The following is a 19,739-nucleotide window of genomic DNA, read 5'->3' on the forward strand; positions in this document are numbered from 1 at the left end:
CTTGAGTGATCCACCTGCCTCAGCCTCCCAGAGTGCTAGAATTACAGGTGTGAGCCACTGCGCCCGGCCTCCACATTTATTCTTTCATAAAAACTCTAAATATCATTTTGTCCAATCCACAATAACAAAAACCTAGCAGAATTCTGATTAGAAGTACATTAAATTTCACATCTTTTTTTTGAGACAGAGTCTCTCTCTGTTGCCCAGGCTAGAGTGCCGTGGCATCAGCCTAGCTCAAAGCAACTTCAAACTCCTGAGCCCAAGCGATCCTCCTGCTTCAGCCTCCCGAGTAGCTGGGACTACAGGCGTGCACCACCATGCCCGCCTAATTTTTTCTATTTTTAGTAAAGATGGGGTCTCACTCTTGCTCAGGCTGGTCTCGAACTCCTGAGCTCAAGCGATCCTCCCGCCTCGGCCTCCCAGAGTGCTAGGACTACAGGCGTGAGCCACTGCACCCAACTGACAGATTTTTTTTAATATTTTTGGACTCTAACAATATTTTATTTAGGGTTTTTAAATCTATGTTCATATATCTTCTTGTACTACCTATAGTCAGGTTTAGGTTACATTAGCTTTATAAAAATGAATCAGGATGGTTCCTGCAACAGAAAGAGGGACATTAACAGAAAAACTGGTGAAATCTAAATTAAGTCTGGAGTTTAGTTAGTAACAATGTACAAAGTCAGTTTCTTTCTTTTGACAAATATTACACAGTAATATAAGATGCTAACAATGGAGAAAATGGTAAAGGATATACTGAAACTCTACTATCTTTGCAACTTTTCTACAAATTTAAAATTCTGCCAAAATAAAGTTTATTAAAAGGAAAAAATAATCAGAAGGCTTTCCAAACTTTTGAATGAGCTGAAATAGTTCATGTAATATAGAGATTATTATTATTAGGTCAAAGATCTATTCTTTGACAATTAGATTGAACTCTATAAAACCATCTCAGCCTAACATCTTTTTTAGTGGTAGAGCTCTCCATTTCCAATTTCTACTATAATCCACTTTGGTAACTTATATTTTGCTAGAAAATCAAATTATTTCCTTTAGATTTTCATTGGATCTGCTGGTTTCGCTTTAAAAAAAACAGATTTTCAAATTTGCTGACCTAAATGTGTTACTTAACATTCTTTTATAATTCTTCTATTTTCTTCCATATCTGTGGTTATTATTCCTTTCCAATTCTGAAAATAGTGTACTTTGGTTTTCTCTTTTTCCATAATTAGACTGCCCAAAAGATTTTCTTCTCTATTCATAATTTTTCTTTTTTTTTTTGAGACAGAGTCTCACTCTATCATCCAGGCTAGAGTGCAGTGGCCTCATCATAGCTTATTACAACCTTGAACTCCTAAGTTCATGCAATCCTCCCACCTCAGCCTCCTGAGTAGCTGGGACTACAGGTGCACACCACCATGCCCAGCTAATTTTTCTATTTTTTGTAGAGACAGTCTCACTATGTTGCTCAGGCTGATCTTGAACTCCTGGCCGCAAGTTATCCTCCTGCCTTGGCTTCCCAAAGTGCTAGGATTACAGGCATGAGCCAACACACCTGGCCTTTATTCATAATTTAAAGAACAAGTTTTTGGTTTTATTTTTAGTTAGTTCTCATGGGGTTCTTTTTCCAATTTCATTGGTTTCTGATCTTTTATGTACTCATTCCCTTCACCCTTCCTTTAGACTCTATTTGATAGTCCTGAAAAAGACAGTCTTTCCACCCCATGATCCATAGGTACATTCTCCCCACAATACCAAAAGCCCCAAGTTCTATCCCTTTCTCTAGATTAGAGCATTCTGAGCAACCCACCTTGACCTTAGATTAGCTTCTCCCATAGCCTTGGGAAATGTTGTGAGGACAAAGAACTTCTACTTCCAGACATTCTCGCCACCCACTAACGCTGGCATAGCTACAACCCTCAGGCCAAGGTAAGACAGGCTGCCAGGACTCACCGGGTAGACAAGGAGGTAGGGTCCAGGGTCCAGATGAGAATGCAGCTCTGGCAGGCCACAGCCAAAACAGAGGCACTGAGGGGCTTCCAGGCCAGAGCCGACACATTTCGCTGCAGCCGGTGTTTCAAGGAGGGTACTATAGTGCTGAAGTGAAAGGATCTGAGTCAAAGCAGGGACACTAAAGCTCAGGGGACCACAGAGCAGTTAAGGATGGAAAGCCACAGAGAAGAAAGCTGACCCATCCAGGGCTCAGGGGTATTATGGGACTGAAGGAGAGGATAAAGGTTAGGTCCAGAAAGAGGACATATCCAGTTATGGAGCTTCCCTGACCCCAGTTCTGGAAGAAGCCCTGTGAACTGCAAGACTCTCTTGGGACCAAGGCTAGAGAGGGTAGGGGAGATTGACAAGTCAGAGCCCACCTGGTACACCCACACACACCTGTTGGCATTATACACTCGGATTGAGTCATCTAGCAGGGCTACCGCAAACTTGTTGGTGTGGGGGTGCCACACAAAGACACGCAAGCAGCAGCTGGACCTAAGGCAAAGTGAGCATGAAACTTCAGAACCTGCACCTACCCATACCCCAGCCCAGAGGCTCAGATTCCTTCCCCACAAGAAAATAGTTGTTTTCTACTTTTTCTTGTATTCCTTTTGGGGGTGGGGTGGGGCAGGAGGAATAAATATGGTGAGCAGTCAGGAAAGGAATAGGAGTTTCTGTTTTAACATCTCTTTCCTCAGAAGTTGTTTCAAGGTTGGGCCTTCCTTCCCACAAAACCCCAGAGCTTATGCACTCACCAATTTGTGACTTGGGCAAATTCAGCAATCAGATCTTCACTCCTGAGCTGTAAGAACAAAGCGGATAGAGGACACACTTGGACAAAAGGAGCTCGTTCCCTCAATGTTCCTACAGAGGAACTGAACCACTCCCACCCTATGCAGTCAACACACCCAACCCTGACCTGAAGAGGTAAGTGGGGCAGGCATAGGGGAGTAGGCCAAACTTACAGACAGATGGGGGAACAGGGACCCATGGAGGGAGGAGGCCCATCGACAGAGTGCCAGGGCCCAGCTGGATGCCGTCTTCACCCACTCAAACACTGTGGGGTAGAGGAAGCAGCTCTGATTAAACCATTCACGGGGCTCTTACTGGGCAAGGACAAGCTTAAAGGACAAGCATTCCCCAAGTCCTTCTTCCCAGCTAGACACCCCACACTGAGTTATTTGGGTAGGTAGAAGGGGAGAAGACAAGATGACAGGAAAAACAGCACTAAAGGGAAAGAGGCTGGGCCAAATAGGTGTTGAGGTGAGTTCAAGGAGAACATGGAGGAGAGATACCAACCACTAGAGAAAGCGGGAAGGGAAAATATTTACCTTCCTCCTCTGAGTTTGCAATTTCATTCAGCACCCCAAAAAGGCCCATATCACACCTGATAAGGACAGGAAGCTGTGAGTCAGATTACTCTTAATAACTCAGTCACTGTAAGTTTCATTCATTCATTCAATATACATGTATTAAAAATGTAGGCATTCACATTTAATAAGTGCCAACTATGTACCAGGCGCTCTATATATTGCCCTTTCATTTACTTATCTCACTAATCTTCTGAATGGCATTCTGCCCATTTACAGATAAGCCAACTAAGGCTCACAAATCTTCTGGGGCTTTGTGAGCAGGTCAAGGAGTCAGGACTTGCTCTAAGACAATAAATAAAAAGCCATGGGAGGGTTTTAAGCAAAGGAATAAGCTGATCACATGAGTATTTTAGAAAGATCAATCTGGGCTGGGTATGCTGGCTCACACCTATAATCCCAGGACTTTGGGAGGCCAAGGCCAGAGAACAGCTTGAGGCCAGGAGTTTGAGACCAGCCTGAGCAAGAGCGAGACCCCGTCTCTACTAAAAATAGAAAGAAATTAGTTGAGAGGTTACTTTAGGAATCTAGAAAATGGTGAATGTGACCTGAACCAGCGGCGTTGGAGAAAAGGAGACAGATTTGAGAGACTTAGGAACCAGCAAGAACAAGGTTTGAGGACTAATTAGACATTGGTAAGGAAAAGAGTAATATCAAAGGAAAACATCTAGGTGATAATTTTTTCCTTAATTTTTTTTGTAGTACCTATGTTGAACTAATCTAGGTTGTACTAAACTAATATGCTTACAATGTGCCAGGCCCTGCGCTAGGTACTTCATATGATCTAATTAGGCCATTATCACAACCATACAAAACAGGTATTGTTATCACTGCATTTTTAGATGAGAGAATAGAGGTGTGAAGAGGTTAATTAATATGAACAAGGTGACCTAAGTAGAAAGTAGCAAAGTCAGGATTCAACTGTCTGTCTACCCCAGGGCCTACACTAAAACCACTTGCTCCTGAATGAAAAATATGGTCATTCCTTGAAAAGAAAAACCCAGGGGAAAAGCAGGTTTGCAAAGGGAAATGAAGAGATTAGATTTGAACATGCTGAAAGCATGAAGTCAGTGGAATATCCAACCAGGAGTATTTGTCAAACAAGTGAACACCCAGGTCTGGTGCATCAATAGGAAATACAACCCCAGGAACACCAACATTCAAGGTATATCAGGAAGAGGAGCCACCATAAAGGCTGAGAAGCAGCAGCTGGAGAGGCAGGAGGCAAGAAAGAGTCCGGGAATAAATGCCTTTTCAGACAATGAACTGATGTTCAACTTCACTCTCACACAGAGACATGCTAATGAAACTGTACTGCAATACTAAATATCAAAGTTTGATAGCACATGTGTTGGGGAAAAGGCACTCTCATACACTTCTGTTGGGGCCATATATATGTACAATTTCAACAGAGGACTATTTTGGCAACAGCTCCCAAAATTACAGACGAATATACCTTTTGAACCCAGCAACTGACTTCTTAAGAATTCATCTTACAGATGATAATGGCAATAATAAAAATAATAGTAGCTAACCGTTGAAGGGATTCATACGTGCCAGGCATTGTTCTCTAAGTGCTTTACATCTATTAACTCATTTAATCATCACTACAACCTGGCAAGATAGGCTCCATATTACAGATGAGGAAACTGAGAGGCAGAGTGATTAAGTAATTTGCTCAAGGTCACACAGCTAAAAAGTGGCACAGCCAAAAAATGAACCCTGGTCGTGTGGTTCCACTCCTACAGGTGCAAAAGTGAACGACTTATGGCCGGGCGCGGTGGCTCACGCCTGTAATCCTAGCTCTCTGGGAGGCCGAGGTGGGTGGATTGTCTGAGCTCAGGAGTTCGAGACCAGCCTGAGCAAGAGCAAGACCCTGCCTCTACTAAAATTAGAAAGAAATTAATCAGCCAACTAAAAATATACAGAAAAAATTAGCCGGGCATGGTGGCGCATGCCTGTAGTCCCAGCTACTTGGGAGGCTGAGGCAGTAGGATCACTTGAGCCCAGGAGTTTGAGGTTGCTGTGAGCTAGGCTGACGCCACGGCACTCACTCTAGGGCAACACAGTGAGACTCTGTCTCAAGAAAAAAAAAAAAAAGTGAATGACTTATGTATGAGATTATTCAATGCCACCTTATATCTAACTTTGCTGAGCTTCAAGTAAAAGCTCAAACAGAAGTGGTAAGGATATGATGAGGTGGGGGCAGGGAGCAAGTTCACATGCTCAAGCCAGAAGGCAAGGCAAGAAAGATGAAATGGAACTACCGTTGCACAACCTTGAGTTCCACATAAGGACTGATAATTTGATAGGCTTTATGGTATACAACTGATGAAGACAGAGCCTGAAAAAAAAACCAGCCTTTTGAAGAGCAGCCCAAGGCAGAAGGGTGGTGACCTCATTTTCTCCAGGATCTGCAGACCATGGCCCAGGAAATCCTTTGCCATGCCTCACCAAATGTTGATGCACCTCTTCCACACTTGCTCCCGGTGATGGATGAAGGCAGTCCTTGTGCCATGGTCCAGCCTCCCAGGGGTCTTTAGAGGATCCTTGGCCAGGTGTAGGACAGGAAGATTGATCCACTACAACAAAGATGTGAGGGGTGTGATAGTGAGTCAGTCTCTTCCCCAGATCCTTACTGAACTCTTGCCATCTCCAACCCATGACTGGGTTAAGCATAAGAGACTCCAGAGGCCTGTTTCCCTTTTCCACAAAGTAGCGCTTGTGAGTATGGGAAACAAGTCTTATCTCCCTTATCTGTAAAACCAGAACAATATCTCACAGGCTTGCTGTGATTATTAAAGAGTAAAACATTTCCAGGGCCGGGCGCGGTGGCTCACGCCTGTAATCCTAGCACTCTGGGAGGCCGAGGCGGGCGGATAGCTTGAGCTCAGGAGTTCGAGATCAGCCTGAGCAAGAGCAAGACCCCGTCTCTACTAAAAATAGGAAGAAATTAATCGGACAACTAAAACTATATAGAAAAAAAAATATTAGCCGGGCATGGTGGCACATGCCTGTAGTCCCAGCTACTCGGGAGGCTGAGACAGAAGGATTGCTTGAGCCCAGGAGTTTGAGGTTGCTGTGAGCTAGGCTGATGCCACGGCACTCTAGCCCAGGCAAAAGAGTGAGAGTCTCAAAAAAAAAAAAAAACATTTCTAGAAAGCACCCGACTCAGAGTCGCCTTACACAGCAAACGCTCAATTTCCTTCCCAGGAAAACCACGAAAAAAGGTTCCGAATCGTGCCTTCCCAGTTCTCCGATACTGTTCGCAACTTTTTAATAGTTCTCCTGCAGCCTCACACTGCCTGGATTCGCCCTCCCTTCTCTCCATCCTCTAGGCCCGCCCGAGAGCTCCTCAGCATCCCTTATACTCCAATTCCAGCCGTAAAATAGGTTCCAGCCCTGCTATTCTGCTCCGGCCACGCCGTTTTCAGTCCGTCAGACTCTGCGACCCCGCCCCCACCACGCAGCCTCCTTTGCCAGTTCTCCCCTCCCCCGCCTCCGATGCCCGCAGGCTCCCCTCCCTCCTCGCCCCAGCCACCTGGCCCCGGAAGTCGGGAGGCGGGCTCTCATAGCTGTTGCCCGTCACCAGCTCGTTATTGTGCTCATATAGAGTGACTTGACCCCTAGGCGGTGGCGGCGGGAACAACGCCAGGGAGCACATCTTGTCGGTCCGGAGGACGTCTCGAGTCAGCAAACTGCTGGCCGGTGACAGCACATAACCCACTGCAACTCTTAGTTCCCGGGCTAGATTCGTATGCGGACGGGTAGCCGCACGAGACAAACAGCGACGCAAAGCTGAACGGAAGTGAAGCGAAGAATAACGAGGAAGAAGGACGCGTACGGAGTCCCGGGACAGACTTTCTGAGCTTCCTCGCGCGCCTCCTGGCGGCCGGAGGTGGAACAGCGCGGACACGTCCGCTGGACCAACCTTCGGTTAAGGGCTGACCGGAGAGGGTTGTGTGTGTTTTGTTTTGTTTTGTTTTGTTTTTTCTGTGACACTACGGTTTTTCCCGGCTCTGAATTCCCCAACACCTTCTCCCACTCACTCTCTCAGCTCTCCGAAAGGCCAAAATAAGCCACATTCAGGGAAGTACCTAATTAAACCCTCCCAGTCCTGTGAATAGTCGAGAGGAAAATACAGGCTCTGTCACAGGCAGCTGGCTGGAAAGCTGAGGAAAAGCCTCCAGGAGTAAAAAAGGCAGAGGGGAGACCTCGGGAGGGACAGGACTGCACCCGCAGGAATCCTGGGCCTACAGGGTTAAGTGTCCTGGAAGGGGAGGTGGGGACAGTTAGAAAGCAGTAACATTTCCTGAGCACTTGTTACAATAAGCACTTATGTAATCTTTTCAACAACCTCATGAGCTGGGTACTGTTATATCACCATGAGGAAAGTGAGGCACAGAGAGGTTGGACCTAGATATACTCACAACAGTCATTCTGACTTAGGAATTAAAGTGAGATTGATCTTATTCTAACTCCAAATTATGGAACTAGAATTGGAGTCTAAGGTAGAATGAGGGCCCCTTTTTCTTGCAGATGCATGACTTTGAAAAAGCCATTGAATTCTATGAGCCTCTGTTTCTTCACTTGTAAAGTGTCCTAATTATTTCACATTTTCCATATAAAATAATGGAAGTAAAACTATTTAATAAATTGTTAAGTGCTAAACAACTGTCAGAGGTTATTAGCCATAACTCTGCTATCAGCTAGGTGGCCTTGGTCATTGGTTTGTTCATTTAACAAATTTTTTCTTTTTTTTAGAGATAGAGTCTAGCTCTGTCAGCCTAACTCTGTCATTTCTGTTGCAGCCTCAAACTCCTGGGCTCAAGTGATCCTCCCAAGTAACTAGGACTGCAGGCACACACTACTATGCCTGGCTAATTTTTTTTTAATTTTTTGTAGAGACAGGGGTCTCCCTATGTTACCCAGGCTGGTCAAACTCCCAGCCTCAAGGGATCCTCCCACCTTGGGCTCCCAACGTGCTGGGATTACAGGCATGAGCCTGGCCATTCACTTCTAAGCAAGAAGCAATTCAATTCGAAGCTGCATAAGGCAGTCCCCACTCCCAAGAGCTGCCAGTCTCATTGAAGAATCCAGGGGGCATTCTAGTTCTAGCATTCTTGGATTCTGTGTCTGCCCCTCTCCTTTTTACCTGAAAAGTTTCCCGAAAGAGTTATTCCCAGGCCGGGCGCGGTGGCTCAAGCCTGTAATCCCAGCATTCTGGGAGGCCAAGGTGGGCGGTTCATTTGAGCTCAGGAGTTCGAGACCAGCCTGAGCAAGAGCGAGACCCTGTCTCTACCAAAAATAGAAAGAAATTAATTGGACAGCTAAAAATATATATAGAAAAAATTAGCCAGCCGGGCATGGTGGCACATGCCTGTAGTCCCAGCTACTCGGGAGGCCGACGCAGGAGGATCGCTTGAGCCCAGGAGTCTGAGGTTGCTGTGAGCTAGGCTGACGCCACGGCACTCACTCTAGCCCAGGCAACACAGTGAGACTCTGCCTCAAAAAAAAAAAAAAGAGTTATTCCCAGGTCAGAAAACAAAGGGCTCCAGAAGGTCTCCTGAAAAAGCCCCTCACCTGAGAAGGTAGGTAGATCTGCTCCAATCTAGTACTTCTCAAATGTTCAGGGACATAGGAATCACCTGAGGATCTTGTTAAAAATGAAGATTCTGGGGTGGAACTCAGAGGCCATATTTCCCAGAAGCCATATTTCCAAAGAACTCCCCCCCCCAGTTGATACGGCACAGATCACATTTTAAGTAGCAAGGCTCAAAACTAACCCTTTCTCATAGCATAGTTTAATTTGGTAGATTAGTTCAGTGTCACCTGGGAAGTTGCAGAAAGCTTAAAGAGCATAAAGCATGAACTGGGGATAGTTTGGGGCACCTGGCTGAGGAAGTTCTCCCTGAGTAAAGGAGCCAGGCAGGTTTAAAGAGGAGGGAGGCAGTGACTGACAGATTAATGGACAGCACTGAGGACCCAATGTCAAAGTGTTTTTGAATTTTGGTCATAACAATAGCCAGCCCCATATAACCTCCAAGAAATCACTCCTGCCTGCAACTTCCACCACCCTTCGATGAAGCCTCGATTTTTACTAACAGGTTATGTTATAATTATAGGGTAGGTGCTTGCCTCTTACCCTGTAATATGAACTGGAGAGAAGGAACAGTGCTATTCTGCCCCTTGCCCCCGCCCTGGCCTGGCACAAGTACTGCCCCTCTCCCCCATACTGCTTTAGTTAACGTTTGTTGAATGGTTTTCACAATTTGCAGGGTCTGGGGAGGCTCAAGTCCAGGCCTCAAGGGCTCCCCCAACAACTTCACCAGGGGGCGCGGCGGCCTGGACACACAACGACTGTGACCCACCGCACAGAGGGCTCTGGGCAAAACACTGAGCCGGGCGGGGCGCGGTGGCTCACGCCTGTAATCCTAGCTCTCTGGGAGGCCGAGGAGGGCGGATTGTTTGAGCTCAGGAGTTCGAGACCAGCCTGAGCAAGAGTGAGACCCGTCTCTACTAAAAAGAGAAAGAAATTAATCGGACAACTAAAAATATGTAGAAAAAATTAGCCAGGCATGGTGGCGCATGTCTGTAGTCCCAGCTACTCGGGAGGCTGGGGCAGTAGGATCGCTTGAGCTCAGGAGTGTGAGGTTGCTGTGAGCTAGGATGACGCCACGGCACTCACTCTAGCCCGGGCAACAGAGTGAGACTCTGTCTCAAAAAAAAAACAAAACAAAACACTGAGCCGGCAGTCTACGCAGGACGGCTCCCTGCGATCTGGGCGGGAACCCGGGCAGCGCACAGGTCGCTGCCTCAGACTTCTAAAAGCACCCCGCCCGCCCGCTGCCGCCTTAGGAGTCATCGCCTGAGCCTAGGTGCTTGGAGCTCGGCCCGCCCCCCTTTCCAGGGACTGCCGCCTGCCGAAGCCCGGCGCCCCGGCCCGGGGCCGGTAACCAGGCGCACATGGCCCGCCCGGCCCTGTTTGTCCTGGCAGCGCGCCGCCGCTATTTGAAGCGGTTTTTATCTCCCAGAAACCAGAAAAACCCCAAGCGGAGTCTAGAGAAGATGAAAGAGGCCGAGGGGCTGGAGAGGGGAGGACCGCGAGGCTGCGGCGGGCGGGAGCTGGCACCGGACAGGCGGGGACCCGGAGGCTAGAGGGCCAGACCCTGGGGGGTCCCGAGCTGCATCCTAGCGGGGTAGGGGCGAGATCCTGGGGGTCCACTCCGGGCCGCCTTCTTGCTCAGATCAGCTCCAGGCCCCACCATACGCCCCTCATCCGCCCCAGCCTCCTCCCCTGTCTCTCTTCCGCCACAGCCCCCAGCCCACTAAAGAAGTCCTGGGAACTCGGATTTCTTCAAAGCGCCTTTGAAGCAGCGCGCCCAGCCAGAGGGCAGGATATTTCGCACCTGGGCGGGGGCGGGAGTAGCGGCTGGATGGGGAGGGGGCTCCTAACCGAGTCCGGCCTGCTCGCTGCCCGGGATTCCCCTCCCACCCGTTTCAGCGCCTCCAGCGCCTCTTCCAACCCGGCGAGGTGGCCCGTCCGACGTAGGGCGCTGCCAGCAATCGGGCCCAGACCCGGGGTGCGGCTTGTGCGCCCCCTCAGCCCAGCGGGGGAGCCCTGGGGAGCGGGGGCCGCACAAAGCCCTATTGTGGCTTGGGGATGGCCGCCACAGAGTGGCTTTTGTTCCTCCGCTAACTCCGTGGCGGGCACGACTGATTGCAGGCCCGGGGCAGGGGGCGGGTTACGTGCCAGGCGGGGTCCGCCCGCCGGGAGCCGCAGCACGGCCCGGCTGGGGCCACCGCTGTAGTCGGCTCTGCAACAGCGGTGTCCGCGCTGGGGCCCGGTCCCTGCCCCTGCCCTGACCAAGAATGGTTGGTGCAAAGTCTGAGAAGGGGCCAGGGGAAAAACCACTGCGTCTTCCGAGCTCTCGAGAAAGCACTGGACAGTCCAAAACTGAACTCTGCCTGAGGGCTTGGCCAGGGGGAGCATGGCCAACAAAATATTTTACCACGAGCATAATATGCAAACGTGCACAATAGAATATTCGTCCATGGAGAGTCCTCACTTTGCTAAGGAAAAATCCTGTGGCCCACCCTTCGCCCTTCCTCTTTCCCTTTTGTCACCAGAACAAATTTTCAAATCAAACTTTTATTTATTAAATTAAAAAAAAAGACTCCACAAGGGCATGATCCCTTCCCTTCCACAACGTTACCCTCTCCCCAAGCTCCAGCGGCTTTAACCCTTTAACTTGGGGCCTTGAGGGAGCAGGGGACAGAAAAGGAGGATCCAAAGTCACAGGAAAGGCATTCAAAGGCACTAAGCGGCATTAAAAGTCACTGAAGGTGGAGTTGGGAGCATCGGAAGTCCCAGGTTGGGGGCCTATGGATGCACCTCCAAATCAGCGTGGGGTGTCCTCCTAGCTCTATAAATTCTTCTTTCTCATGGCTTCTAGGCACCAGGCCTAGTACAGTGCCTTGCACAGAGTAGGCACTCAATAAATATTTGATTTATTTGAATCTGATCCCAGAGAAAGTCTTCCAGACCCATTCTTCGGGAGGGGCATCTTCAAACCAGTGTCCTCCTGTTAGGTGGGCTTCCCCAAAGAGCATGTCTAAGATGGCAGCTGTAAGCTCTCCATAACCATGGCAACAGGGTATTAGCCTGATGAGGTCATGGTGTCTGAAGGAAGGGGCAGTGGAAGAACCTGCTCTGGGGTCAGGGGAGCTGGTGTACATTCCAGTCCTTCTCCCCTCCATAGGACTTGAGGTTTCACAGCTTCTGGCTTGGGCTGGGCATATTAGGGATCCCCTAATTGAGAGATACCCCATCAACTCTTTAACAGAGATCTGGTTAACTAACCCAATTTGTAGAAACTCTATTAAAAGAGAAACACCATTAACTGAGACCCTGATAATAGAAAGTCTGTTAACAAGATCTCCACTAATACTTTGTCTATACAGAGATGCATTAGGCTAGAATTTCCTTAGCAGAAATGGATCCCCTTCCCTCCCCAGCTCACTCTACCTGACCTGTCATCATAACTTAGATAAATAGAATTATTATTATTATTACTATTCATTACTCCTGGTACATAGGGGTTAAATATACAGGCCTGGGGGCAGCCTCCCTGACCCTGGGGTCACCCCATCTTTGGGATCAGATCCCCACTGGTCTGCCCCCTTCTTGGCACCCTGCTTCTGGCCAGGTCATTAACCCCAATCCCCCTCTAACTCTGGTCTCTAATGAAGAGGCCACCAGGGGGCAATAAATTATCATCATCATCATCACTGTGTTTATATAAAGGAAAAAAGCTCTGGAGAATGGAAAGCAGTGGAGTAAGAATTGGGAAGACTGGAACCTGGAAGCTGAGGGATAGCAGTAAATAAGCCTGGGAAGGAGAAAGGGCATATGGTAAACAAGGAGTTAGTGAGATGTAGAAATAGTGTTGGGAACCCAAATGGAAGGAAGGCAAATTGGTGTGGCAAAAGCCAGGCAGAGACAAGCTGTGAGCAGGGGCCAGGAAAGAGCTTAGGAAGCCAGAGTACAGGAATCAGGACTGGTTGACGCCTGAGATGACAGTTTGCAGATAGCCAAGCCCATGGTGAAGGGCAGAGGTGAGCTGAGGAGGCATACAAGGAGATATCCAGGCCCAGAATGGCCAGGGGAGAGATGGAGAGCGCCCCAAAGGACAGCATGCATGGAGGAGAGGGAGTGAGGGGCAAGCAGTGGTCCACAGAGCCAAGAGAGGATAGCAAGGCAGCCCTGGGGCTGGAGACCCTCCACCTAGCTCAGATCTCCAGCAGGTTGCTCTGCTCAGGGCTGCCTCCAGGGGCTTTCTCTGGGGGTGCCGGTGAGGCTGAAGGACGGGGCGTCTGACTGGCCTCCTCTTCCCCTGCGCTGCGGCCCTCCCCCAGCTCCTTGGGGCCACTGGGTGGGGGGCCAGGGCCTGGCTCTCCGTGGGTGCGCTGGTGTTTGCTCAGGTGATCGCTCCGGGTAAAGCGCTTCGAGCAGAGCAGGCAGGTGAACTTCTTCTCCCGGGTGTGAGTGCGCACGTGGCGCTCCAACTCGTCGGAACGAGTGAACCTCTTGCCGCAGAAGAGCCAGTTGCAGACGAAGGGCCTCTCACCCGTGTGCCATCGCAAGTGGGCCTTCAAGTGTGAGGCCTTGCCGTACACCTTGCCGCAACCAGGGATGTGGCAGCTGTGAATGGGCTTCTTCCGCAGCCCAGCTGCTGCTGCCCCCAGTCGCTCCAGCTCCTGGCAATTGGGGCAGTCGCAGGAGGAGCGCCCTGCCCCACTGCCCCCATATCCACCACCGCCCCCGGTGCCTGTGCCCCGTGGGGGTTTGGCTCCACCGCTCCCCTCCAGCTGCCCACTATTGCCCACTGCCTTGGGTTTATAGACATCTTGGGGCAGAACATGCTGGGGCCCTGGTTGCAGGAGGTGGGGAGCTGGGTAGGGAGCTGGATTAAGCGGAGCAAAGTCGGATGGGTAGGTAGGCAGCTGGGGGTTCAGTGGAGGCTGCGCAGGGCCTGTGGGCAGTGTCCCTTGCAGCCCATCACCCTGGCCCTGCCCACCACCTAGCCAGTTGCCTCCAGGGTGCATGTCCCACCAAGGAGTAGGAGCATTGCCTGGGCCTGGTGAAATGCCTGCATGGATGCCCGCCTTGTACCAGGAGCCGTAGGGGTGTGCCATGTCCAGAGAAGTATAAACACTGGGCAGGCAGTCAGAAGAGCTGTGCCCCTTGGGCACTAGTAGCCCAGGGTCCTGGGTGCCCGTGGGTCCAGGGAATGAGTGGGAAAAAGGAGGGTAGTCATTGGCATAGCCTGAGGTGGGTGCTGGAGGACTGCCTGCAGGTGAGAGGAGGCCATTGGTACTTGAAAAGGGGGCTGGGTAGGCATCCCCCATGGTTTTGGGGGCTGAAAGGTCACTGCCCACAGAGTATGGCTTCTTTGTGCCTGCTTTGCCCAGTGTTGTTGAGTCCCGAAGAGGGCTGGAGCCACCGAATTTGCTGCACGCTGCTGTCAGCATGGCCAGGGGACTGGAGCCATAGTGGACTTCCTCCTGTGGAGAGAGGGAAGCACTGCTTAGGGAGAGAGGAGGAGAGGTATAGAATGAAGGGCAATATTCTAGGACTGAGACCTAGAGACATCAAGAACAGAACAGAGCGGTCAGGGAAGAGTTGAAGAGGATGGATGGGGAATTAGAGGTAAAAGAGGTGGGCCAGTGGGGACTGGGCATCAGGGCAGAGCTATGGTGGAATCATGGAAGGGGAGCAGAGGCCCAGATACTCCAACTTGTTGTGGAGTTCCTGGGGTGTGCAAAGGGCCTCCAAGGAACATGAGGCTCTTTTTAAATGGTTGAAGAGCTAGAGACAGAGGCAGCAATGGGGTGAGGTGAGAATTAGAGATCCTGACCCCTGGAAGTGGGTTTGTAGCAAACAGAGGCCATGGTCAGGGACTTGGAGAGGAAAGATGAGGTTCAAAGAGCAGCACAGGGAGAAGACAAAGTACTTGGGACAGTATTTGCCCCCATTCCAGATTTTCCTGGCTTCACCCCATATTCTGCTTCCTGTCTTTGCTTCAGCTCCTGACTAAGGCAGTGGCCTGGTCTCCCTGAGGTCAAGTCCTCACATCCCTGGTGAGGAATCGCTTGGCAGGGACTCTGGGGCTTGGGAGCAAGAGGAAGCGACGTGGAGACACTGAGACATTGAGAGGGAACAGGGCTGCCGCCAAGCCAGAACTGTGGCTGAGGCAAGAATGTCTTTCAAGCGGGCAGTGGGCATCTCCTGCTTTGTGGTGCCAACTCGCACCCCTTTGGGAGGGCTGGAAGAGCCCAAAGTCCTCATGCCCCTCCAAGGCAGGGAATTAGGGTGGCTAAGATACTGGCTACAGCCACACCCCTCCATGCCTTAGTGTCCCCACCATGTAGCCACATAGCTGGTCTCTCTTCACTCTTCTAGCACAGTGAGTGAAGGAAGACATAGGGATATAGGGTATGGGGGGTATGTTAGAAATGCAAAGGTGTCTCCTTAAGCCCACTATGCTGCTGCTACCAGGCCAACCACCCTCAAGATCTCCACCCCTCAGGAGCTCATGGTATCCCTCTCTGGGTCAGGCTCAGGACCTCCAAAGAAAAGATGCCCTCCAGCATCCTTGGCTGGCATTGACATGCATTCATTACTGAGAATCCCACCAAAAAAAAGATCCCCTCAAAAGCTGACTCTGTCTAGTTCTCTGACTTGGGGTCCTCAAAAGCTGATATGCCTGCTATCTTCCCAGTACAGCTGGGAAAACAACCCAAGAATCCAGGGTTCTCAGACCTGCCTGGTAGCTCCTAGCACGTGGTGTGTGTGTGTGTGATACCAATCCTAGAGGTAGATCTGGGGCCTTAAGGTTGAGGCAAGGAGTATGTGCAGTCACCACTCCTGCACTGCACCCCAAGTGCAAATCTGCTGCTCCTCCTGCCCAGTTACCTCTGTGTAAGGTCCTGTTGACCCCTGGGCTCCCAAATTGGAGCCACTAAAAGCTTTCTCCAAACTGGCCACAGTAAACACCCAGGCTTTCTCCTAGTCGGGGTTTCTATGGAGCCTCAATCTTCCAAGCAGAGGGTGGTCTAAGGCAGGATAGCTGATGGGGCACAAAGGAGAGGTAGAAACATGGAGTTTGAAGGAGAGGCAGACGCCCAGAGACATGGGGCACAAAGGACCTGCGTGGCATGAGGAACTGACCAGGATAGCCACATAGGAACCAGGAAAGGAGGACCAGAGAGGGAAAACTGGCATTAAGAGGCAGAAATGGGCAGGGACCCAAAAGAGCAGAAAGGTGAAAAGACAAAAGGGAGGGAGAGAGAGGAAAGCAGAATAAACAAAGAAGGAGAGGTGATGGAAAAAGACCGGGCTAGGAGAACAAAGGAAAACAGAGAGGAAAGGAGGGAAGGGAGAGGAAGAGGAAGAAGGCAGACTTCCTACCTAAGACAAAACCACCGTGGTGCTGGGCCCCAGAAAACCCCCAGACCAGGCCACTCCTCCCTTCTCCTCCCCCCTGACCGCCCCCTCCCCCTCTGCCCAGCCGGCTCCGATGGTTTCCCTGCGGTCGGTTTATTTTTAAAAACGCCGACGCCGTCCCCCGCCCGGCCCTCACACTGTGGCCACAGGGGCCTCAGCCAAGCCCAGGGACCCCACCCAGCTGTGGGGAGAGAAGGAGGGGTGAAAGAAGGCAGCCAGCCCCAGGCCAACAGGAGACCCCAGCCCTGGGGAGTGGAGGCCCACAGGGCCCCTGAGGGCAGAGAAGGAGAAGCCAGGCACCAGACCCACTCAAACCCAGTTCTGGAGGCCAAGAGCTGGGCACATGGCTAAGTTTCACCACAGCCTCAGTTTCCTCCTCTTGCTGATTGCCCTGTCCTGAAAACTGGGATGGCAGGCCCTGGTTAAGGGTTCTGAGTATGTGCCCCCATCCCTGATCAAATGTATTACCTTTCCAGGGCCCAGGAGTCCCACCTTCCAGTTGTTTCCCTTCCCACCACCACCTCTACCCACTGTCCTTAAAAAAAAAAAAAAAAAAAAAAGAAAAAAGACACAGGCTTAAAGTATTAAAGGGGAGTCTTTGGAGAAAGAACAATATAGGAGCTGACCCAGCTCTCCCACCCAGACGCAGAGCAGGGGAAGGGGATCTCTTTCCAGGGAGCTCACAATGCAATGCCTAGCCTGACCTCCCAGTGAGATGCTCCCCATATATCTGAGGGCTCACTCGCCTTAGGTTCTGAGCAACCAAGGGCCCAGTTTCCAGTTCTCAACTTTCCCAGCCTTCTCCCATCTCTTAGTTCTCCCAGCTTCCCACTACTCCATTCCCACCTCGTCCCCACCATTCCTCCATCCTGCCTGTCCCCCTGCACCTCACTTGGCCCAGGTGAGCCTCCCCTCAAACAGCAGCAGCTTTCCTCTCTGAACCCCAAGTTCTTCCCACTTCCAGAGGACTCAGCCATACCAGGCAAAGGGTTTCCTTGGGAGGTGGAGAGGAAGTTGAGGGCCCAGTTACCCCGAAACTAGGTAAAGAGATGGAGGGACTGGAGGAACTGGAGTGCCTTTGTGTTGAGGGCATCTCCAGTTCTCAGGCAGTGAGGGGGCTATGAAAGCCTTGCTTCCACGACACACTCCTCTTGCCATGCGCTACCCCAATCTCATGTCTTTCTAGCAGGCCTCTGGGCCAGCTCCTCCCCAGGCACCAGCGCCACGCTGGCAATGCTGGCATGATGCCCACGCCCACTGACACTGCCCCTGCCCTGGGTGGACCCAGGATTTCCATGCATCTTGTTCCTCCAGCTTCCTCAAGACCACAGTGTTCCAAGGATGGCTCAAAATAGTCTCCTGGGGAGATGACAGGATGACAGTCTGCCCCCACTGCAGCGGGGAGGTAGAGTACAACACCTGGAGACCCCTGGCTGGATGCAGAGTATGACAAGAAGCACGGAGTCCATCCCATTGGCTCGCATGCCATCCCTCAAACTCAGCCACAGACTGACTACCTGAGGATCCTACTCATACAGCATTCCTCACTCGGACTAACAGCTCTCAGATGGCCCAGTCACACACACGCATCTGTGCTCTCCCAAAGCTGGCTGCTTGCAGGCACGCTCAACTGCACCCTAACACTTGTAGGCCAATGAACACAAGTGTTAGAGGACTCCTGCTCTGTCTCACACACACCTCTCCTACAGGTTGAATGAGTTGGCTTTCTGTTTGGCCATCACCCCAAGACCATGAACAGAGGCAGAGGCTTTTGAGGGACCCAAGAATAGGGAAGAGTCAAGGCTACTGAAAAGGGTTGACCTTCAGGGAGGACTCTCTGACCCCAAATTCCTGTGGAGAGACCCAGAAAGCAGGACAGAGCTGGTAACAGAGAAACAGAGCCCCAGAAGCAGGGAGAACTCAGGCTCTGAGTGCCTATGAGTCCTCCTTTTCCAACTATGTGCTGTGGGTCCCCCAGAAGCCCTGGTAGAGTCAGCGATTTCTCCAGACCCCAAATCCTGACCCCCATGGGATCCTAGTTCCCTTCATCCCCAGTGCCAGAGGCAAGGGATACTGGGGTCCCAGCCTGGAGGGGAAGTGGCCCAGTCCGCCCTGGAGCCTCCCACTCCCAAAATAGAGCTGAGTTTGTCTTTGGCTGAAAGCTAAATATTTGTGATCTGGGCAGGCGGCCTCAGACCCTGTCCCTCCTCCTTGGTTCTCTCTCAGGCCTGGGCTCGGTTCCCCTGGTCAGCCCCCCCACACGCACATGCCCTCCTCCTTTCTCCGTAGCCTACCTCGTCTCCTACACACACAAACCAGGCAAGAGCTGCTGAGGCTAGGAGTCCCAGGAGAGAGACGGGACCCCCAAAGAACTGTACCCAATTGCTACTCCATGCCCATGTGGCTAGTCCTCTCTGCCTCTGTCTCTGCTGCCAATTTATCTGCTTCCCAGCCCTCTCCTCCACTCCTCCTCCTCCTTTCTCCATCCCTTTCCACTCCTCACAGTCAATGTGCTTAGCTGACCCCTGGGGTCCAGCCTCCTTCTGACCTAGTCCCTTCTCCCTATCCTTGCACTGCCCTCTGACCCCTCCCCTATTCTCCCCTTCCTTTGCTCCTGCCCTCTGCCTCTACTTCTCGGACCCCCACTCTTCTCTCTTCATCAGAAGGACCTCTGAAAGTGACAAGCACCACAGCTACTGTCTATGTGAGTTGGGTGGGGGGCTAGGAATTAGGATTATGAAGATTGTGGCTGGTTTCCTAAGGGGAGGAGGGGGCCATTACCTCGAGCAGGGAGGACGCCATCCTGAGGCTGGGGAACGGGTCCCAAGGAGCCAGGCAGATGGAGAGAGCCGAGCCGGAGAGAGAGAGAGGGGAGAGGGAGGGAGAAGGGGAGAATGGGAGAGAAGAGATCTAAAGTTAGAAGGGACTGGGGGGTGGGGGGTGGGGGGGCTGCTCTCTGTCTGTAGGGATCCACCCTCTAATTACAGCTTTCCCAGCGGAGAAGGCTCCGGATCCAATGAGGAGGGCGAGAGAGGGAGGCAGAGGGTCCAAATTTCCTGCTCCATTTGCTGAGCTTCCCAAAGAAGGGATCTGGGAGGGAGAGGAGAAAAAGGGGTGCCCAGGGAAGGGGTGGGAAGCAGGAAGGGGAGATAGGAACATGGGCAAGTTGTCAGGGCTTCCATGGGAGCTGCTGAGGGGAAAGGTTAAAGGGATGGTGGACCCAGGTGTCCTAGACACCACAGCAATCCCATAGGCGTCTGTGGGCACCCCTCCCAGAGCTCCCCAGTATCATGTACCTGGGGGAACCTGGGGCTGGCTGTCCCGGGTCTCTCCTCTCTGGAGGTCTGGCAGGGAGAGTGCAGGCA

At 51.3% G+C, this 19,739-nt stretch overlaps 2 protein-coding genes across 3 annotated transcripts in view; both read right to left on the reverse strand.

Moving 5' to 3' along the window:
- AAAS (achalasia, adrenocortical insufficiency, alacrimia) overlaps positions 1–7,190 on the reverse strand; it is a 15,735-nt gene extending 8,545 nt beyond the window's left edge. The window contains exons 1-7 of the mRNA XM_012650299.1: positions 6,907–7,190; positions 5,820–5,947; positions 3,327–3,382; positions 2,961–3,052; positions 2,751–2,797; positions 2,392–2,490; positions 1,954–2,097 (exon numbers count right to left, since the gene is read on the reverse strand). Of these exons, the coding sequence (XP_012505753.1) occupies positions 1,954–2,097; positions 2,392–2,490; positions 2,751–2,797; positions 2,961–3,052; positions 3,327–3,382; positions 5,820–5,947; positions 6,907–7,029 (689 nt within the window). The 5' untranslated portion in view covers positions 7,030–7,190. The remainder of the gene's footprint in view (positions 1–1,953; positions 2,098–2,391; positions 2,491–2,750; positions 2,798–2,960; positions 3,053–3,326; positions 3,383–5,819; positions 5,948–6,906) is intronic.
- A 5,939-nt stretch (positions 7,191–13,129) lies between these two features.
- On the reverse strand, positions 13,130–19,739 carry SP7 (Sp7 transcription factor). 2 transcript variants are annotated; one of them, XM_012653115.1, is made up of 2 exons: positions 19,156–19,203; positions 13,130–14,432 (listed from the first exon to the last, which is right to left on the reverse strand). In XM_012653115.1, exons 1-2 carry the CDS (start codon positions 19,174–19,176, stop codon positions 13,158–13,160), a joined length of 1,296 nt encoding a protein of 431 aa, XP_012508569.1. In that variant the 5' UTR covers positions 19,177–19,203; the 3' UTR covers positions 13,130–13,157. The 2 variants fall into 2 exon arrangements, with proteins under 2 accessions (XP_012508569.1, XP_012508575.1); XM_012653121.1 differs by lacking the exon at positions 19,156–19,203 and adding an exon at positions 19,671–19,739 and having other exon boundaries at positions 13,158–14,432.

Source organism: Propithecus coquereli, unplaced genomic scaffold (genome assembly GCF_000956105.1).
Source record: "Propithecus coquereli isolate 6110/MARCELLA unplaced genomic scaffold, Pcoq_1.0 Scaffold111, whole genome shotgun sequence".
NCBI lineage: Eukaryota > Metazoa > Chordata > Mammalia > Primates > Indriidae > Propithecus > Propithecus coquereli.